We start from the raw sequence: 15,509 nt of genomic DNA on the forward strand, positions 1-15,509 counted from the left end.
CGCCGCGGGGGCCGCTTTCAACGACCCCCGACTGGTGCCGCGTCAACCACGCGGCTGGCGGCGATTCTCCGGTCGCCGGAGAATCGCGTCCTGGCATCGGACCGGCGTCGCGGGCCGTCTCGGCGTCAACGCCGATTCTCCGAGCCGGCGCAGGCTTGGAGAATCCCGGCCCATGTTTCTCATTAATTATAATTTATTTTCTAGAATCTGAAGTGTGTTGTCATTAGAATGTGCTTCTTTGCTTTGCATCTTGTCACATCCCCCCCGCCCATCTTTTGCGGAATTGTGGCAAAGTGCTAGAAGGATTCGCAACCACACCATGAACGCCCTTTCCATGCTCAACAAGTCCTGGCTGGAGCACCAGGCTCCGAGGCAGGGGCTCTACCTACCGAACAACAAGACCTCCAGTGTGTGCTGGAAGCCGTTGTTAAAGTCACAGGTTTATTATTGTATCATTATGTCTCCACAGCAGTCAGTTCAGAATTTTAAACTGTTACAGAAGTGAGATACTTTTTTAAAAAGATTTCCATATAACTGTTCTGAAGATTTGGAGTGGAATTGAATGCTAACTTAGTATGAATCATTTCAAATTTTTGTGACATTTTCTGATGGATCACTTGTATAACTTTCAGGTTGGTGTCCAAGCAAGCATTGTGGCATCTATTGTTATATAGATGGCATTTATAACTGGAACAAGGGCAGAGTAAAGCCTATCCAAGTAATGTGTTTGTGATGTTACTCTTGTTCCAGCAAGGAAATCCAAAGCGCAAAAGCATTCAGCTGTTGTGACCACAATTTGACAATTCAGTTTGTTGAAAAGATTTTCCATATCGTGATACTCCTCAGAAATTAATTTCATACAGCATAGAGTTCAGCCCCTACCCTATTCTGAAGGTACATCTGTTTGAATTAGACATATGTTTAACCAAAGAAGATGATCAATATCAGTTAATCATTTTTTAGAATACTATGGATATTAGCATGCTCTGTCAGCAAGGTCTCTGTCAATCAGGTTTATTTTGTAGTTCTGTCTCAGGATGTCTGTGTCACTGGAATGGCCAGTAACTAATACCCATCTCTATTTGCCTCTGAGAATGTGATGATGGATCACCATCTTGAACCACTGTAGTTCTTGTGGTGAAAATGCACCCACAATACTGCTAGATGGGGTGTTCCAGGATTGTGATCTGGTGTGATTGAAATAACGTTGATATATGCTGAGCTCTGGACAGTGTGTGACTTCCATGGCTGGGGGTATGACTCCATGGTGCAAGGCTTCAACTCCATGATGCAGACACTAGTGGGAATCCATGAGGGTCAGCGCCAGAGGACGGTGGGGCTTTTGGATCTCACTCCAGCTGTCCCTCTATCCCTTGGAGGAGCGCAGGGCCCCCAGGTACATTAAGGGAAGAGGATCGGCAGAAGCGTAGCCAGACCCCACCACCCAGGGGACTGTGGGTATGTCCAGACCATTTGACACCCCCTCCCTATGAGTGACACACCTCCCGCCTCCACACATCAAACAGTGTAACACTGCAACACCCGTCCTGCCAGAAAGAATGCTCAGAATCCCAAGGTCTAGGCCCCCCAAGGGACGGCCGCCAAAGTTATTTTAGGCAAACGGGAGTAGAAGTCAGCTGACTGCCTCAACCTCAGCGGTGGATCCTGGGGAAACACCTAGATGAGGTGTGAGGGTTAGGAAGAGTAGGAAACTGTAAGCACCTAGTGGGCACATGTGAGCAACATCAATGCTCAGGTGTCTCATTGCAGCCACTCTTCTCCAGTGATGTGGATGGTATGGGCTGACGTGCAGAGGGGTTGACCCATCCTTCCAAGGAGATGTGGTGCTCCTTCATCTCCTCCTGGTCCAGCTGGCCTCCCCTCTGCAGCATCAAGTTGTGGAGATCACAGTAGACCACTATTATGCGGGACACCCTCTGGGGAATGTATTTTAGGGCATCCCCTGACTGATCCAGGCACTGGAACTGCACCTTGAGCCGTACAATCGCCTACCAACATGCATGTTGAAGCTTGAGCCTTAATGGAGCAAGTCTCTGCATCAGTTTGTGGCCTCTGCACTGGCATCATAAACTCGGAGGAGCAATCCCTTGAGGCGCTGCTCTCCCTCAAATACCTTTGGGATCTGCGAGCGCCCCAAGATGTAAATATCATGGACGCTTCCTGGGAAACGGGCACACCTGCATGATTCGCATCGCGTGGTCACAGACGTGGATGTTGAGGGAGTGGAATTCCTTGTGGTTCATAAATGGCGCCACATGCCACCATGGAGACCATAGTCTATAACATTGTGCAACTGGCGCATGCCAGGTAAATGGGCTTAAGCCCATGGCCCTGCCATCTTGGCTCGCCTGGTCCCAGTCCAAGTTAATAATGTACATGTGGCCTCTCACTAAAGGGCATCTGTAGCCTCCCTAATGCTTCTGTGTGCGGCTAACTGCGAGATGCCACACCGATCATCAGTGTTGCCCTGAAATGAACTGCTCACTTTAAGGGCCACGAGCAGTGGGTGTCCTCCCATTCCATATGGTGCCAGCTCTTGCAAGGCATGGCAAAGGTACTCCACCATTCCCTGGACAGGTGCAGTTTCCTCCGGCACTGTGGCTCTGACATCTGTACATAGGATGTCTGACGTGGGAGGGCCTTAGCCGGTACTGTCTCAATCGGGCTGTTCTCTCTGGTGCTGCTCTATGCTCTCTGTACAGCTAAGGGTCCAGTCTTCCTCTCCTCAGCAGGGAGCTGGTCCTGGCCGTGTATAGCGGTATATCACTCTCTCTGCTGCTGGTCTAGCGCAAGTAGTAGAAACGCCCCTCGACAGGGTTCATGATTCTCCAGAACCATGCACTGAAAAGAGAAGAACAGCAAAGTGAGTGCTGAGGAGTCCTGAGAAAGCACTGATGCTCAGCCTTCCACTTCACTGAGACCTTCACCCATGCACTTCCCCCTTTATTGAGGGTGTCTTCACTGAGCCTCTCACCCTCCCCTCTCGCACTGGCATATCCCTACACCTATCCCCCTGCACTCCACCAGGATTAGGTGCCTGGACCTTGAGAGTCTCACTGGCACATTTCTCCCCACATTTCCCCAACCCCCCCACTGCCTGAAACAAAAACAAATCACAAATGAAACTTAAAACATCCAACTAAAATGTGATTAAGGGCGTCAATAAAGCACTCCAGACACTGCGGGACCAACCAGGCATGGAAGGCCTCGATGGTGCCCATGGACACCACACGCTCCCTCTCGATGGACACTCAGCCGCGAATGTAGCCATGGTGCTTGGGACTCCAATCAGTGGCTCAGCATATTTCATTGGCACAATTGTTCACAGTGGAGGGTGAACTAGCATATTGGGCAGATGACTGTCTCGTGGGGCAGATGAGGCATAGCTGATCAGAGTGTATCCTGCAATTCTCTCATTTTGCAATCCTGCATTTCACAACCCTACCTGACGGTAAAATTCCAAACCCCAATCACAATGGAGAGAATCAAGTCCTAAATGACATAAACATTCATATGCAGTAGAGTAATAGTGGACTGCGTGGATATTTAAGACAATGTATTGGGGTGCCCATCAAGTGGACTGTCTTGTTCTGCATAGTTAAGTTTCTTAAAGTTTGGTGCAATTGCACCCATGCAGGCAGCAGGAAACATTCCATCCTACTCCTTACTTGCGCTTTGTCAGAGGTAGAGAGTTAATCGGGGATGCCATTTGTCACTAAATCTCCAGCGCTGAATGCTGTGCTCACAATAGCCTGAAACCAAAACTGCCCTGCAGGTTTAATTGGAATATGCAATTTAACAAAGGCAAGGGGAGTCAGACAAGTAAACAAAAGAAGTCATTTATTTATAAGAACAACTATTTACATGGGGCCCTGTTAAACCTCACCGGGTCCTCTCTCTGTGTCGATTGGTTCCTATCTGGCCTACCTTTCATACAACATGGTTATCAGCCCTGTAGTTAGCGAGCGAGCTCATACTCTGCGAGCCACACGGGGAATGCAATCGAATCAGCCCAGTGTATCCTGTGCGGATTATTACTTGCAGGTTTTGATATACACGGAATTTTAAATACTTACAAGGGGCGAGATTCTCCGACCCCCCGCCGGGTCGGAGAACGCCGGGGGCTGGCGTGAATACCGTCCCCACCGGTTGCCAAATTCTCCGGCACTGGAGATTCGGCGGGGGCGGGAATCGCGCCGGTTGGCGGGTGCCCCCCCCGCGATTCTCCGGCCCGGATGGGCCGAAGTCCCGCTGCTAGAATGCCTGTCCCGCTGGCGTGGATTAAACCACCTCTCTTACCGGCGGGACAAGGTGGCGTGGGCGGGCTCCGGGGTCCTGGGGGGGGCGTGGGGCGATCTGGCCCTGGGGGGGGTGCCCCCACGGTGGCCTGGCCCGTGATCGGGGACCACCGATCCGCGGGCGGGTCTGTGCCGTGGGGGCACTCTTTTCCTTCCGCCTTCGCCACGGCCTCCACCATGGCAGAGGCAGAAGAGACTCCCTCCACAGCGCATGCGCGGGGATGCCGTAAGCGGCCGCTAACGCTCCCGCGCATGCGTCGCCCGGCAATGTCTTTTCTGCACCAGCTGGCGGGACACCAAATGCCTTTTCCGCCAGCTGGCGTGGCGGAAATCAGTCCGGCGCGGGCCTAGTCCCTCAAGGTTAGGGCTCGGCCCCCCCAAGATGCAGAGGATTCCGCACCTTTGGGGTGGCGCGATGTCGGACTGATTTGCGCCGTTTTTGGCGCCGGTCGGCGGACATCGCGCAGATACCGGAGAATTTCGCCCAAGGTCTCAAATTTGGTAGCCATGATGTGGAGATGCCAGCGTTGGACTGGGGGGAGCACAGGAAGAAATCTTACAACATCAGGTTAAAGTCCAACAGGTTTGTTTCGAATCACGAGCTTTCAGAGCACTGTTCCTTCCTCAGGTGAATGAAGAGGTGGGTTCCAGAAACATATATATAGACAAAGTCAAAGATGCAAGACGATACTTTGAATGCGAGTCTTTGCAGGGAATTAAGTCTTTACAGGTCCAGATGGAGCAACTGGAGAGAGGGATACTCACAGGTTAAAGAGGTGTGAATTGTCTCAAGCCAGGACAGTTGGTAGGATTTTGCAAGCCCAGGCCAGATGGTGGGGGGTGAATGTAATGCGACATGAATCCAAGGTCCCGGTTGAGGCCGTACTCGTGTGTACGGATCAGTTGGTAGGCATTCACCACTGTAACATGGACCATGGAGGTCTATAACCCATTGGGTTATTTAGGCCATTTACCTCATAACGTCTCTGCCAGCTCTTCAATCCAAAACTAATCCAACATTTCCCTCCCTATAGTCCTGTACTTGACTCTGAATCAATTTCTACAATGCAGGAGGCCATTTGGTCCATTCAGTCTGCACCGACCCTCTGAAAGAGCACTCTCCCGCCCTATCCCTGTAACCCCACCTAACCTGCACATATTTGGACTGTGGGGGGAAACCGGAGCACCCGGAGGAAACCCAGGCGGAGAATGTGCAAACTCCATACAGTCACCCAAGGCCGAATTGAACCCGGGTCCCTGGCGGTGTGAGGCTTCAATATTTATCCAGCTTTCCCTTAGACACTGGTAATAATTATGCCTCAACTACTTCTTGAGGCAAAGCATTTCATACTAGTACTACTAATAATAATAATCTTTTATTGTCACAAGTATGAAGTTACTGTGAAAAGCCCCTAGTCGCCACATTCCGGCGCCTGTTCGGGTAAGCTGGTACGGGAATTACTACAACACCCAACTTCACAAAGAAATGCCTCTTGACCACTTTTCACTCACTGACATTTTAAATTCATCATGCTATTTTTTTTCTGTTTTTTTATTTGTTCAGGAGATGTGAGAAACTCTGCATTCATTTTCCATCCCTAATTACCTTTGAGAAAGTGGTGATGAGCTGTTGCCTTTAACCAGTGCAGCCCATGTGGTGTAGGTACACCCACAGTGCTGTTAGGGAAGGATTCCAAGGCTTTGATCCAGCATATGTTAAGGATATAGTTCTAGGTCAGATGATGCGTGTCTCAGAGGGAAGCTTGCAGGTAGTAGTGTTCTACTGTGTTAGCTGTCCTTGTCCTTCTGGGTAATTGTTTCAGAAAGGTGCTGTCAAAGGAGCCTTGTTGAGTTACTGCAGTACATCTTATAGATGCTGCCACAATGCGCCAGTGGTGAGAGGAGTGAATGTTTAGGGTGGTTGATGAGGTGCTGATTAAGCAGCCTGCTTTATTCACCTTTTGGAACTAACTTCCCCACCAAACAAAATGGTCCTCCCTGTTTAGTCTTTCAAACTCTTGGGAGAATACCAGATGTCATGAGCATTGTAGCATACACTCTGAAAGGAGATTAATGAATGTGGAGTAAGGTTGTTTCCAAAAAAATTAAGTTGTTTGGAGGCAGCAATGGATATAAAGAAGCAACGGAATCAAAAAACGCTTCTTCCCCGCTGTTGCCAGACTCCTAAATGACCCTCTTATGGGCTGACCTCATTAACACTACACCCTGTATGCTTCATCCGATGCCTGTGCTTATGTAGTTAAATTGAATACCTTGTGTTGCCCTATTATGAATTTTCTTTTCTTCCCTTTTCTTCCCATGTACTTAATGATCTGTTGAGCTGCTCGCAGAAAAATACTTTTCACTATACCTCGGTACACGTGACAATAAACAAATCCAAAATCTTTGGGAACCCTTGAGATAATGGCAAAAAGATCAGAAGGTGTACAATGAACTGCAGGAAATACATTGAAAAACAACTTGATAGGCATGATGTGCTTTGGATGTTGGCGTGTGGTAATAAATCATTTGCAAATGCACTGTGAAAATCCTTACAGTTGTCCAAGGCAGAACCTGTTTATTGACTGGGTTCCTGATTTGCACAACAGAATTCAATATTAAAATGTCCATGCTGAAACCCATAGTGGTGATCATAAATTAGACAAGAACTTTCAAGACAGTGATTAATTTGAGTTTACCAGTCCCGTCTTTAGAACATAGCAATATACAGACATTAACGCCTGGAAAGAATAGAACTATCCTGTTTCTTAAAAATGGGGTGCACACCAGAAAATGTCAAAATTCAAAAATACCAAGAAAACTTTTACAATCTGGATATGGGACCTTGACTTGGCATGCTGCCTGAAAGACATTAGGGTGAAGTATTTTTATTGTCAATTTGAGATGGTGAATTTGAGAATCAGGCAATTAACATTGGTTTTTAAGTAATCCTTTTGTTTCCCAACCCACTTCAGAAGCACATTGGTCTCGATACAGAATACATCCAATGGCAAAAACACTAAATGCATGCCATGACAAAGATCATTCTCAATTAAAAACCTGTATAATATGCAACAGAATAATGGCTTTGTGATTAATGAATTGTTTATTGGTTTTTTGTAGCTTATTGTCTGATACCAACATCAAAAACTTGTGCAGTGCTTGAAGGTAAGTGCCTTTTCATTTTTGTGTCTTTACCGTATTATTATTTTGGAGGGTGGATGAGGGTGATAAATTCAGTTCACCTATAGATTTAGAAAGTGTTTATCACAAATACAGATAATATTCAGTTGAATCTATTGTAATCCAGAACCAAGAATTAAATAGATAACTATGAAGTTATTGATCCTGTAAATATTGTTTATTAGATCTTGGTCAAATCTGTATTGTTAGAATGTTGTGACTATTGCTAACATGAATAAAATAAATGATATTGTAATAAACTGAAGGTTCAAAATGTATTTCCAATGAAAATAATTGCTAGCCAACATTCTAGATTCATAGAGCATCCCTGTGTCAAAAAAACATGCGGGAGAGAAGGAGAAAAAAAAACAGAAGACTGGCAAATGACTCACTCTGTAGGACTGTGACGTGCTGCTGGACAGGACACCATGTGCATACAGATGAGTCCCTAATGTTGCCTTCAACAAAAATATCCAGTTATTCAGGACAAGAAAAGCATTTCTCAAAGTCACATATGCAACCATCCTAATGTTAATAATGGCCTCTTTATTTCCTACCCGATCACATTTCCATCAGGCATATCTAGTATTTATCCGGACAGATCAGTAATAGAGGTGCTGTGGCTTTACAACAAGGTCAGTAAGCAATCCCTGCATTAGTCCTTCTGATAGCAACATTCTGCTCATAGAGATGCATTTTGTTGTTTTTCTTTGCTTTTTAGTAAATTGGTTAAAGTATTTGGTAATGTGGAGTTAAGCATTTTTCTCCTTCGTGCTTACCAATTTAATAACTTTTAAAAATAAAAATAACGTGATAGTCAGCTGAGTGTGATATGGTTTATAATTTTAAAGCTGAGAATCTGTAGCTACATAGAAAATACATTGTTGTAAATGCCTGTAGAATTCAAATCAAATGCCGCATTTAGCCTCCTGCTTGGATAAATGTTGCTGTGGAGATGTACTGTTTTGTGTTGTGCATTTAGCAATTAATCTTTCCATCACTGACCCGTTTTATGTCAAGTTTAGCTTAAAATCTGTTGTGGTAAATTATTCACAAACGTGTTTTGCTTATAATGTACAATGAAGGTAATAGAATATGATCTCCTGTGTGTTTTGAAGTTACACTGCATGACTGAATTAGAAAACATTTATCATAAAGTCTGGAGTATAAAAGACACATGTTATGCTGTGCTTGTGTTTTATCTCAAAAAACACTAAATGATCTTAAAAAAAAAAAAGATTGAAAACCTACCTTCTCAAAACAGTATTTAAGTATTTACTGACTATTTACATTATTGCTTTTATATTCTTGACCCCATCATTATGACAAAAATAGCCCAAAAGTAAATTATTTTATGCGCTGTGGCTATTTTTTAGAATTTCCTGTCAAGAGGCTTTCGTTACTGAGTTGATTTGAAGTTAATGTAGGTAGTTTAATAAAAAGTGTTGACGTATACCCTCTGCCAAATAAACTGCAATAGTGAAGTCCTACATGGAATTAGAGTTTTACTAACTGCCAATGGTAAATTTAAAATTAATGTACAGATAATAGTTTTAAAGTAACATTCAATTCTTCAGAAAAGAAGTAAAATGCATATTGTTTCAAAATTATTTGATGCGATGTGCGTGTTGAAAGCTGGGCCAGCATTTATTGCCCATTCCTAGTTGTCCTTGAACTAAATGACTTATTAAGCCACTCCAGAGGGTATTTAAAGTCAACACTGCAGGGGCCCTGGAGTCACATCTAGGCCAGCCAGCTAAGGATGAGAGCTTTCCTTCCCTTAAGGACAAGAAACAGATGGGTATTTTGAAACGATCGTTAAAAAAAATTTTTTTTTTAGCGTATCCAATTATTTTTTCCAATTAAGGGGCAATTTAGCATGACCAATCCACCATTTAGGTTGTGGGGGCGAAACCACGCAAACACAGGGAGAATGTGCAAACTCCACATGGACAGTGACCCAGAGCCGGGAACGAACCTGGGTCCTCGGCGCCGTGAGGCAGCAGAGCTACTCACGGCGCCACCATGCTGCCCTCATTTTGAAAAGGGGCAATTTAACGTGGCCAATCCACTTACCCTGCACATCCTTTAGGTTGTGGGGGCGAAACCCACGCAAACACGGGGAGAATGTGCAAACTCCACACGGACAGTGACCCAGAGCCGGGGTCGAACCTGGGACCTCGGCGCCGTGAGGCAGCAGAGCTAATCACCGTGCTGCCCTAATTTTGAAACAATCATGATAGTATAATGGTCACCATTACTGAGACTATCTTTATATTCCCAATGCAATTAATTGAATGCAAATTCAACCAGCTGCCTTAGTGAGATTTTCTTATCTGAAATATTAGTTTAGATATCCACATTGAAAGTAAGTGGCAGAATTCATGCAGGTTGTCAAATGTCTAATCCCAAACTGTTTTCGTTAAATTGGTAAGATGGTTGGAGTGCTGTCTCCATCTAGGTGCATCCATGTGTACCAATGGGGTTAAGTGAGTAGAGTTATAATTCAATCCCAAGAAAAGGGGGAAAAGAGGAATGTGAATGATCCTTGGTGGAATACGTGACCAATACTTGGTTTTTGTGAAACGTAACTTCTGCTTTTGGAGTTACCCTTTACAAAGCCTATCATAGGATTTTTGGATTTCAGCCAAATTGCAGATCCTTTTAAGTTCAAGATTTTTTGCAAATATTCTGTCACTTATCCTTGTACAAATCATCAAAGTGACTGCGAGATGTTCATGAATTAAAATATTTTTTCTTCTTTCCTCTCCCCCAGCAGAACAGTTTCTATCTTTCAGCAATGGATTCCATCTCAATCGTGAGGAATGTGAAAGATGCCAGTGAGACCTTCTTGCCAAATGGCATGAGCAGCTTTAAGGAAGCACCCAAGTCTGCCATAGGGATTTTAGGAAGTGGCGATTTTGCAAAATCATTGGCGATCAGATTTATCCGATATGGCTACTCTGTTGTAATAGGGAGCAGAAACCCCAAACATGCTGTTGGGTTCTTCCCTCCTCTTGCCGATATCGTGCATCAGGAAGATGCTGTCATGAAAACCAATCTCATATTTGTTGCTTTGCATCGAGAGCACTATGCCTCCTTGTATGACCTCAAGCACTTACTGGTAGGCAAACTCCTTGTGGACGTGAGTAACAATATGCGAATAAACCAGTACCCAGAAGCCAATGCAGAGTATCTTGCTTCACTATTCCCAGATTCCACGGTGGTAAAAGGCTTTAATGTAATATCTGCCTGGACGCTGCAGTTCGGTCCAAAAGATGCTAACCGACAGGTAGGAGTGTGCTATATTTGCAGTTTCAAATAGTTGTAAATGTGGGCCAGAATTCTCCAGTCATTACGATTCACGGTTCCCGCCAGTGCGGCATGGTTACAATGGAAAATCCCAGTGACCAGCAGTGGGAAGATAGAATCCCGTCGCCAACGACTCGCGCACTGCTGAGAAACACGCAGCTGGGGAACCAGAGAATCCCACCTGTGGTCAGCATCTGACCATTTACTATCGGAATTAACAAATGACTTACAGTGATGAGAATAACCTACTCTTAAAAATACTGAGAATTCAGCATTCATCAAACTTGACCACCTAAATTCAAATATAGTCCCGTTCATCATAGAGGCTTGTTTTATTAACTCCTGCGAAATAAATTACCTCGCTGTTTTTCAAAACTGCCTTTAGCCTATAACATGTCTCAGAGAGGAGTCACTAAAACATATGTAAAGCAGAAAGTGTGCAATTTAATGCTGTTGAAGTGTAGTTAGCTTCTTCATCTATTGTGCCTGTGGCACAGCTCTCAATGTTTTCTTTCCTTCTCCACATAACTACAATTAAAATACCCATCTGGTTCACTAATGTCCTTCGGGAGAGGAAACCTGCTGTCCTAACTGTTTCTGGCCTACATGTGACTCCAGACCCACATCAGTATGGTTGTCTCCTAACTGCCCTCTGCAATAACCTGGCAAGCCACGCAGTTGTAGCCAGCTCAACACCGTGGATGGGCAAAAGAAAAGCTGGCATTGCCAACAATATCCATATCCCACGAACAAATTAAAATTATTAAAATATTCCAACTACTTTTTTTGTACATATTATCAAGTAATGTGTTTGCACTGTGCTGCATTGCACAGTGACAAAACTGGGTTATATATTTTTATCCTTCATGTAGTTTGCTAATGTAGAGATCTGTTTTTGACCAGTATTCAGGTTAGTAAACTTTTGCTGGTATCGTAGAATCATAGAATCCCTACAGTGCAGAAAGAGGCCATTTGGCCCATAGAGTCTGCACCGACGCTTTAGAGGACCACCCCCGCCCTGTAACACCACCCTAAGGAGCAACGTAGCATGGCCAATCCACCTAACCTGCACATCTTTGAACTGTGGGAGGAAACCAAAGCACCCGGAGGAAACCCACGCAGACACTGGGAGAAAGTGCTAACTCCACACAGCCAGTCACCCGAGGTCGGAATCAAACCGGGGTGCCTGGCGCTGTGAGGCAGCAGTGATAACCACTGTACTGGTATGTATGACATGGATTCAGATTCTTTATTGGTGAAATTTAACTTCTCTTTCGTAATTGATCATTTGGCTAACCGATCTCTTTACTCCATTGGTATAAAAAAAGCTTTAATTATCTAGCATCTTTCATATCCTCAGATAATCTCAAAGTGCTTCACTGCCAGTCAAGTACTTTGAGGTGTCGCAGAGTGCGGTAGCCATTTTCACATAGCATGAACTCATACACGGCAATGAGATGAATGGACGAAGGTGAAGAAGCTACGCCAGTGATTCCAAATAAACCTGTTGGACTTTAACCTGGTGTTGTAAGACCTCTTTCTGTGCCCACCCCAGTCCAACACCAGCATCCCCACATCGTAGTTATTTTTGTTGAGGATAGTTATTTGTTGAACCCTGGGTGCCCTGCTTTTTAAATATTATCATGGGATGTTTGAGTCCAGCTGAAAGTACGTAAGGGGCCTCAATTTAATATCTCATCCAAATGAGAAGAATAAAATGTCAGCCTGGATTATGTGCTGAAATCTCTGGAGTGAGATTTGAACCCAAGATCACCTGATTCAGGCGACAGTGTTACTACTGAGGTAAAGCAGATAATAAAGGAAAAAATTTTGTGTAAACAGTGCTAATGTTGTTTTTCATATAAGACCAAACTGCATATTGGAAATTGAACTAAATCCAAAGCTGCTTTATTTTGTAAATGGTAAACCTTGAGAGACTAAGTATTTTAAGATAATATTTTCATTTAATCCTGCATAAGAACACATTAACAAATCTTTAATCCATTCATAAAATGCATATAGTTCTTACTCTGGCATGAATATAAATGCACGTTATTTATTGGACTCAAACTAGGCTTGAGTTGGACCCTCATTGTAATAATAATAATCTTTATTAGTGTCCCAAGTAAGCTTGCATTAACACTGCAAAATATTGGTGTTTTTTAATAACATTTGTGAATTTGCTGCCTTGATTTATTATACCTTTGTCTGAATCTTTCCATTACAGGCAAACAAAGAATTACTGTAAGCGTTCCTTGAAAAAGCATTTGATGTTAATTAAAAACAGCACTCTACCACTCCTGGTCAAGTCACGTTTTAGTCATAGGTGGCAAATAACCACAGTTGGCCACACCACTCCTGTTGTCAAAAGTGGAAACTTGTAAATTACATTAACTGATGTTAAGATCACAAAATGTACTTAATAATATCTGGAGCGTGTTCCAAGGAGTGACATGTTGAAAGATTGTGATTTCGTTAGTCTCTCATATTTCACTATGATTTTATGTCCCCTCAGTCCCTCAGTCTTTCACTTTCCTGTAACACAATGCAGGCAATGGGTAGGATTCTCCGTATGGGAGACAAATGTTCCTCCTCCCCTCCCGCCCCCAAGAGCTGAACTGCACCTGATTTGCGCTCACGGTGGGATCCTTGCATTTTCCCTCTTTTCCCAAAAGTTCATGGCCGGGATTCTACCCTACCCGGCGGGGCGGGGGCGTCCCGGCGTAATGGAGTGGCGGGAACCAGTCCGGCGTCGGGCCGCCCCAAACGTGCAGAATTCTCCGCACCTTTAGGGGCCAAGCCCTCACCTCGAGGGGCTAGGCCTGCGGCGGAGTGATTTCTTACCCGCCAGCTGGCAGGAAAGGCCTTTGGCGTCACGTGGCCGTCAGTCGCCGCTCACGGCATCCCCGCGCATGCGCAGTGGAGGGGGTCTCTTCCGCCTCCGCCATAGTGAAGACCATGGCGAAGGCGGAAGAAAAAGAGTGCCCCCACGGCACAGGCCCGCCCACCGATCGGTGGGCCCCGATCGCAGGCCAGGCCACCATGGGGGCAACCCCCCGGGGCCATATCGCCCCGCGACCCCCCCCCCCCCCCCCCCCAATGATCCCAGAGCCCGCCCACTCCGTCTGCTCCCGCCGGTAAGGTAGGTGGTTCAATCCACGCCGGCTGGCAAGGGTTGACAGCGGCGGGACTTCGGCCCATCACGGGCCGGAGAATTGCCGGGGGGAGCCCGCCGACCGGCGCGGCGCGATTCCCGTACCCGCCGATTCTCTGGTGGCGGAGAATTCGGGACACGGCGGGGTCGAGATTCACGCCAGCCCCTGGCGATTCTCCGACCCGGCGGGGTGTCGGAGAATCACGCCCCAGGTTCTTCATGTGTTAACTTTAACGACAGTGCTGCAGGCACATTACAACATTGCACACGTACAGAAAGGGCAAAGTCAGTGTTTGAGGGTTTGACAGTTTCCTTCCCTACCTCCAGTTCAGAAATTCTAATTCTTGAGGGGCGCCGCTCATTGCGGGATGGCCGGCACTCTACCTGTTTAGCCACGTTATGAACGCACCTTCCTTGGCCATCAAGACCTGGGGCGAGATTCTCCCACACCCCGCCGGGTCGGAGAATCGCCGGGGGCTGGCGTAAATCCCGCACCCGCCGGTTGACGAATTCTCCGGCACCGGAGATTCGGCGGGGGCAGGAATCGCGCTGCGCCGGTTGGAGGGCACCCCCCCCGGTGATTCTTCGGCCCGGATGAAGTCCCGCTGCTAGAATGCCTGTCCCGCCGCCGTGGATCAAACCACCTCTCTTACCGGCGGGACAAGGCGGCGCAGGCGGGGTCCTGGCGGGTGGGGGGGGCGGTGCGATCTGGCCCCGGGGGGGTGCCCCCACGGTGGCCTGGCCCGCAATCGGGGCCCACCGATCCGCGGGCGGGCCTGTGCCGTGGAGGCACGCTTTTCCTTCCGCCTTCGCCATGGTCTCCACCATGGCGGAGGAGGAAGAGACCCCCTCCACTGCGCATGTGCGGGAATGCCGTCAGTGGCCGCTAACGCTCCCGCGCATGCGCCACCCGGAGATGTCATTTCCACGCCAGCTGGCGGGGCACCAAACGCCTTTCCCGCCAGCTGGCGGGGCGGAAATCAGTCCGGCGCGGGCCTAGCCCCTCGAGGTTAGGGCTCGGTCGCTCAAGATGCGGAGGATTCCGCACCTTTGGGGCGGCGCGATGCCGGACTGATTTGCGCCGTTTTGGGCGCTGGTCGGCGGACATCGCGCCAATTACGGAGAATTTCACCCCTGGGATGGGCCTCGAACCTGGAGCTGCTGGCTCAGACACAAGGATGCTACTCATTGCGCCAAAGACCTTCTCCAGTTCAGAAACACTGGCATTAATTTCAGACAGTGGACTCCTACTGGAGTTGAGGGGAGACCTGATAGAGGTATACAAAATTATGAGGGGCATAGACAGAGTGGATAGTCAGAGGCTTTTCCCCAGGGTAGAGGGGTCAATTACTAGGGGGCATAGGTTTAAGGTGAGAGGGGCAAGGTTTAGAGTAGATGTACGAGGCAAGTTTTTTACGCAGAGGGTAGTGGGTGCCTGGAACTCGCTACCGGAGGAGATGGTGGAAGCAGGGACGATAGTGACATTTAAGGGGCATCTTGACAAATACATGAATAGGATGGGAATAGAGGGATACGGACCC

At 46.8% G+C, this 15,509-nt stretch overlaps 1 protein-coding gene across 5 annotated transcripts in view; it reads left to right on the forward strand.

Moving 5' to 3' along the window:
• Positions 1–15,509, forward strand: part of LOC140424929 (metalloreductase STEAP2-like) — a 108,451-nt gene that overhangs the window by 40,174 nt on the left and 52,768 nt on the right. For 2 of the 5 annotated variants that reach the window (XM_072508602.1, XM_072508606.1), the window contains exons 2-4: positions 7,443–7,487; positions 8,079–8,137; positions 10,279–10,794. In XM_072508602.1, the coding sequence (XP_072364703.1) occupies positions 10,303–10,794 (492 nt within the window). In that variant the 5' untranslated portion in view covers positions 7,443–7,487; positions 8,079–8,137; positions 10,279–10,302. The remainder of the gene's footprint in view (positions 1–7,442; positions 7,488–8,078; positions 8,138–10,278; positions 10,795–15,509) is intronic. The other 3 variants (XM_072508603.1, XM_072508604.1, XM_072508605.1) reach the window with 3 other exon arrangements.

Source organism: Scyliorhinus torazame, chromosome 6, assembly GCF_047496885.1.
Source record: "Scyliorhinus torazame isolate Kashiwa2021f chromosome 6, sScyTor2.1, whole genome shotgun sequence".
NCBI classification, from domain to species: domain Eukaryota; kingdom Metazoa; phylum Chordata; class Chondrichthyes; order Carcharhiniformes; family Scyliorhinidae; genus Scyliorhinus; species Scyliorhinus torazame.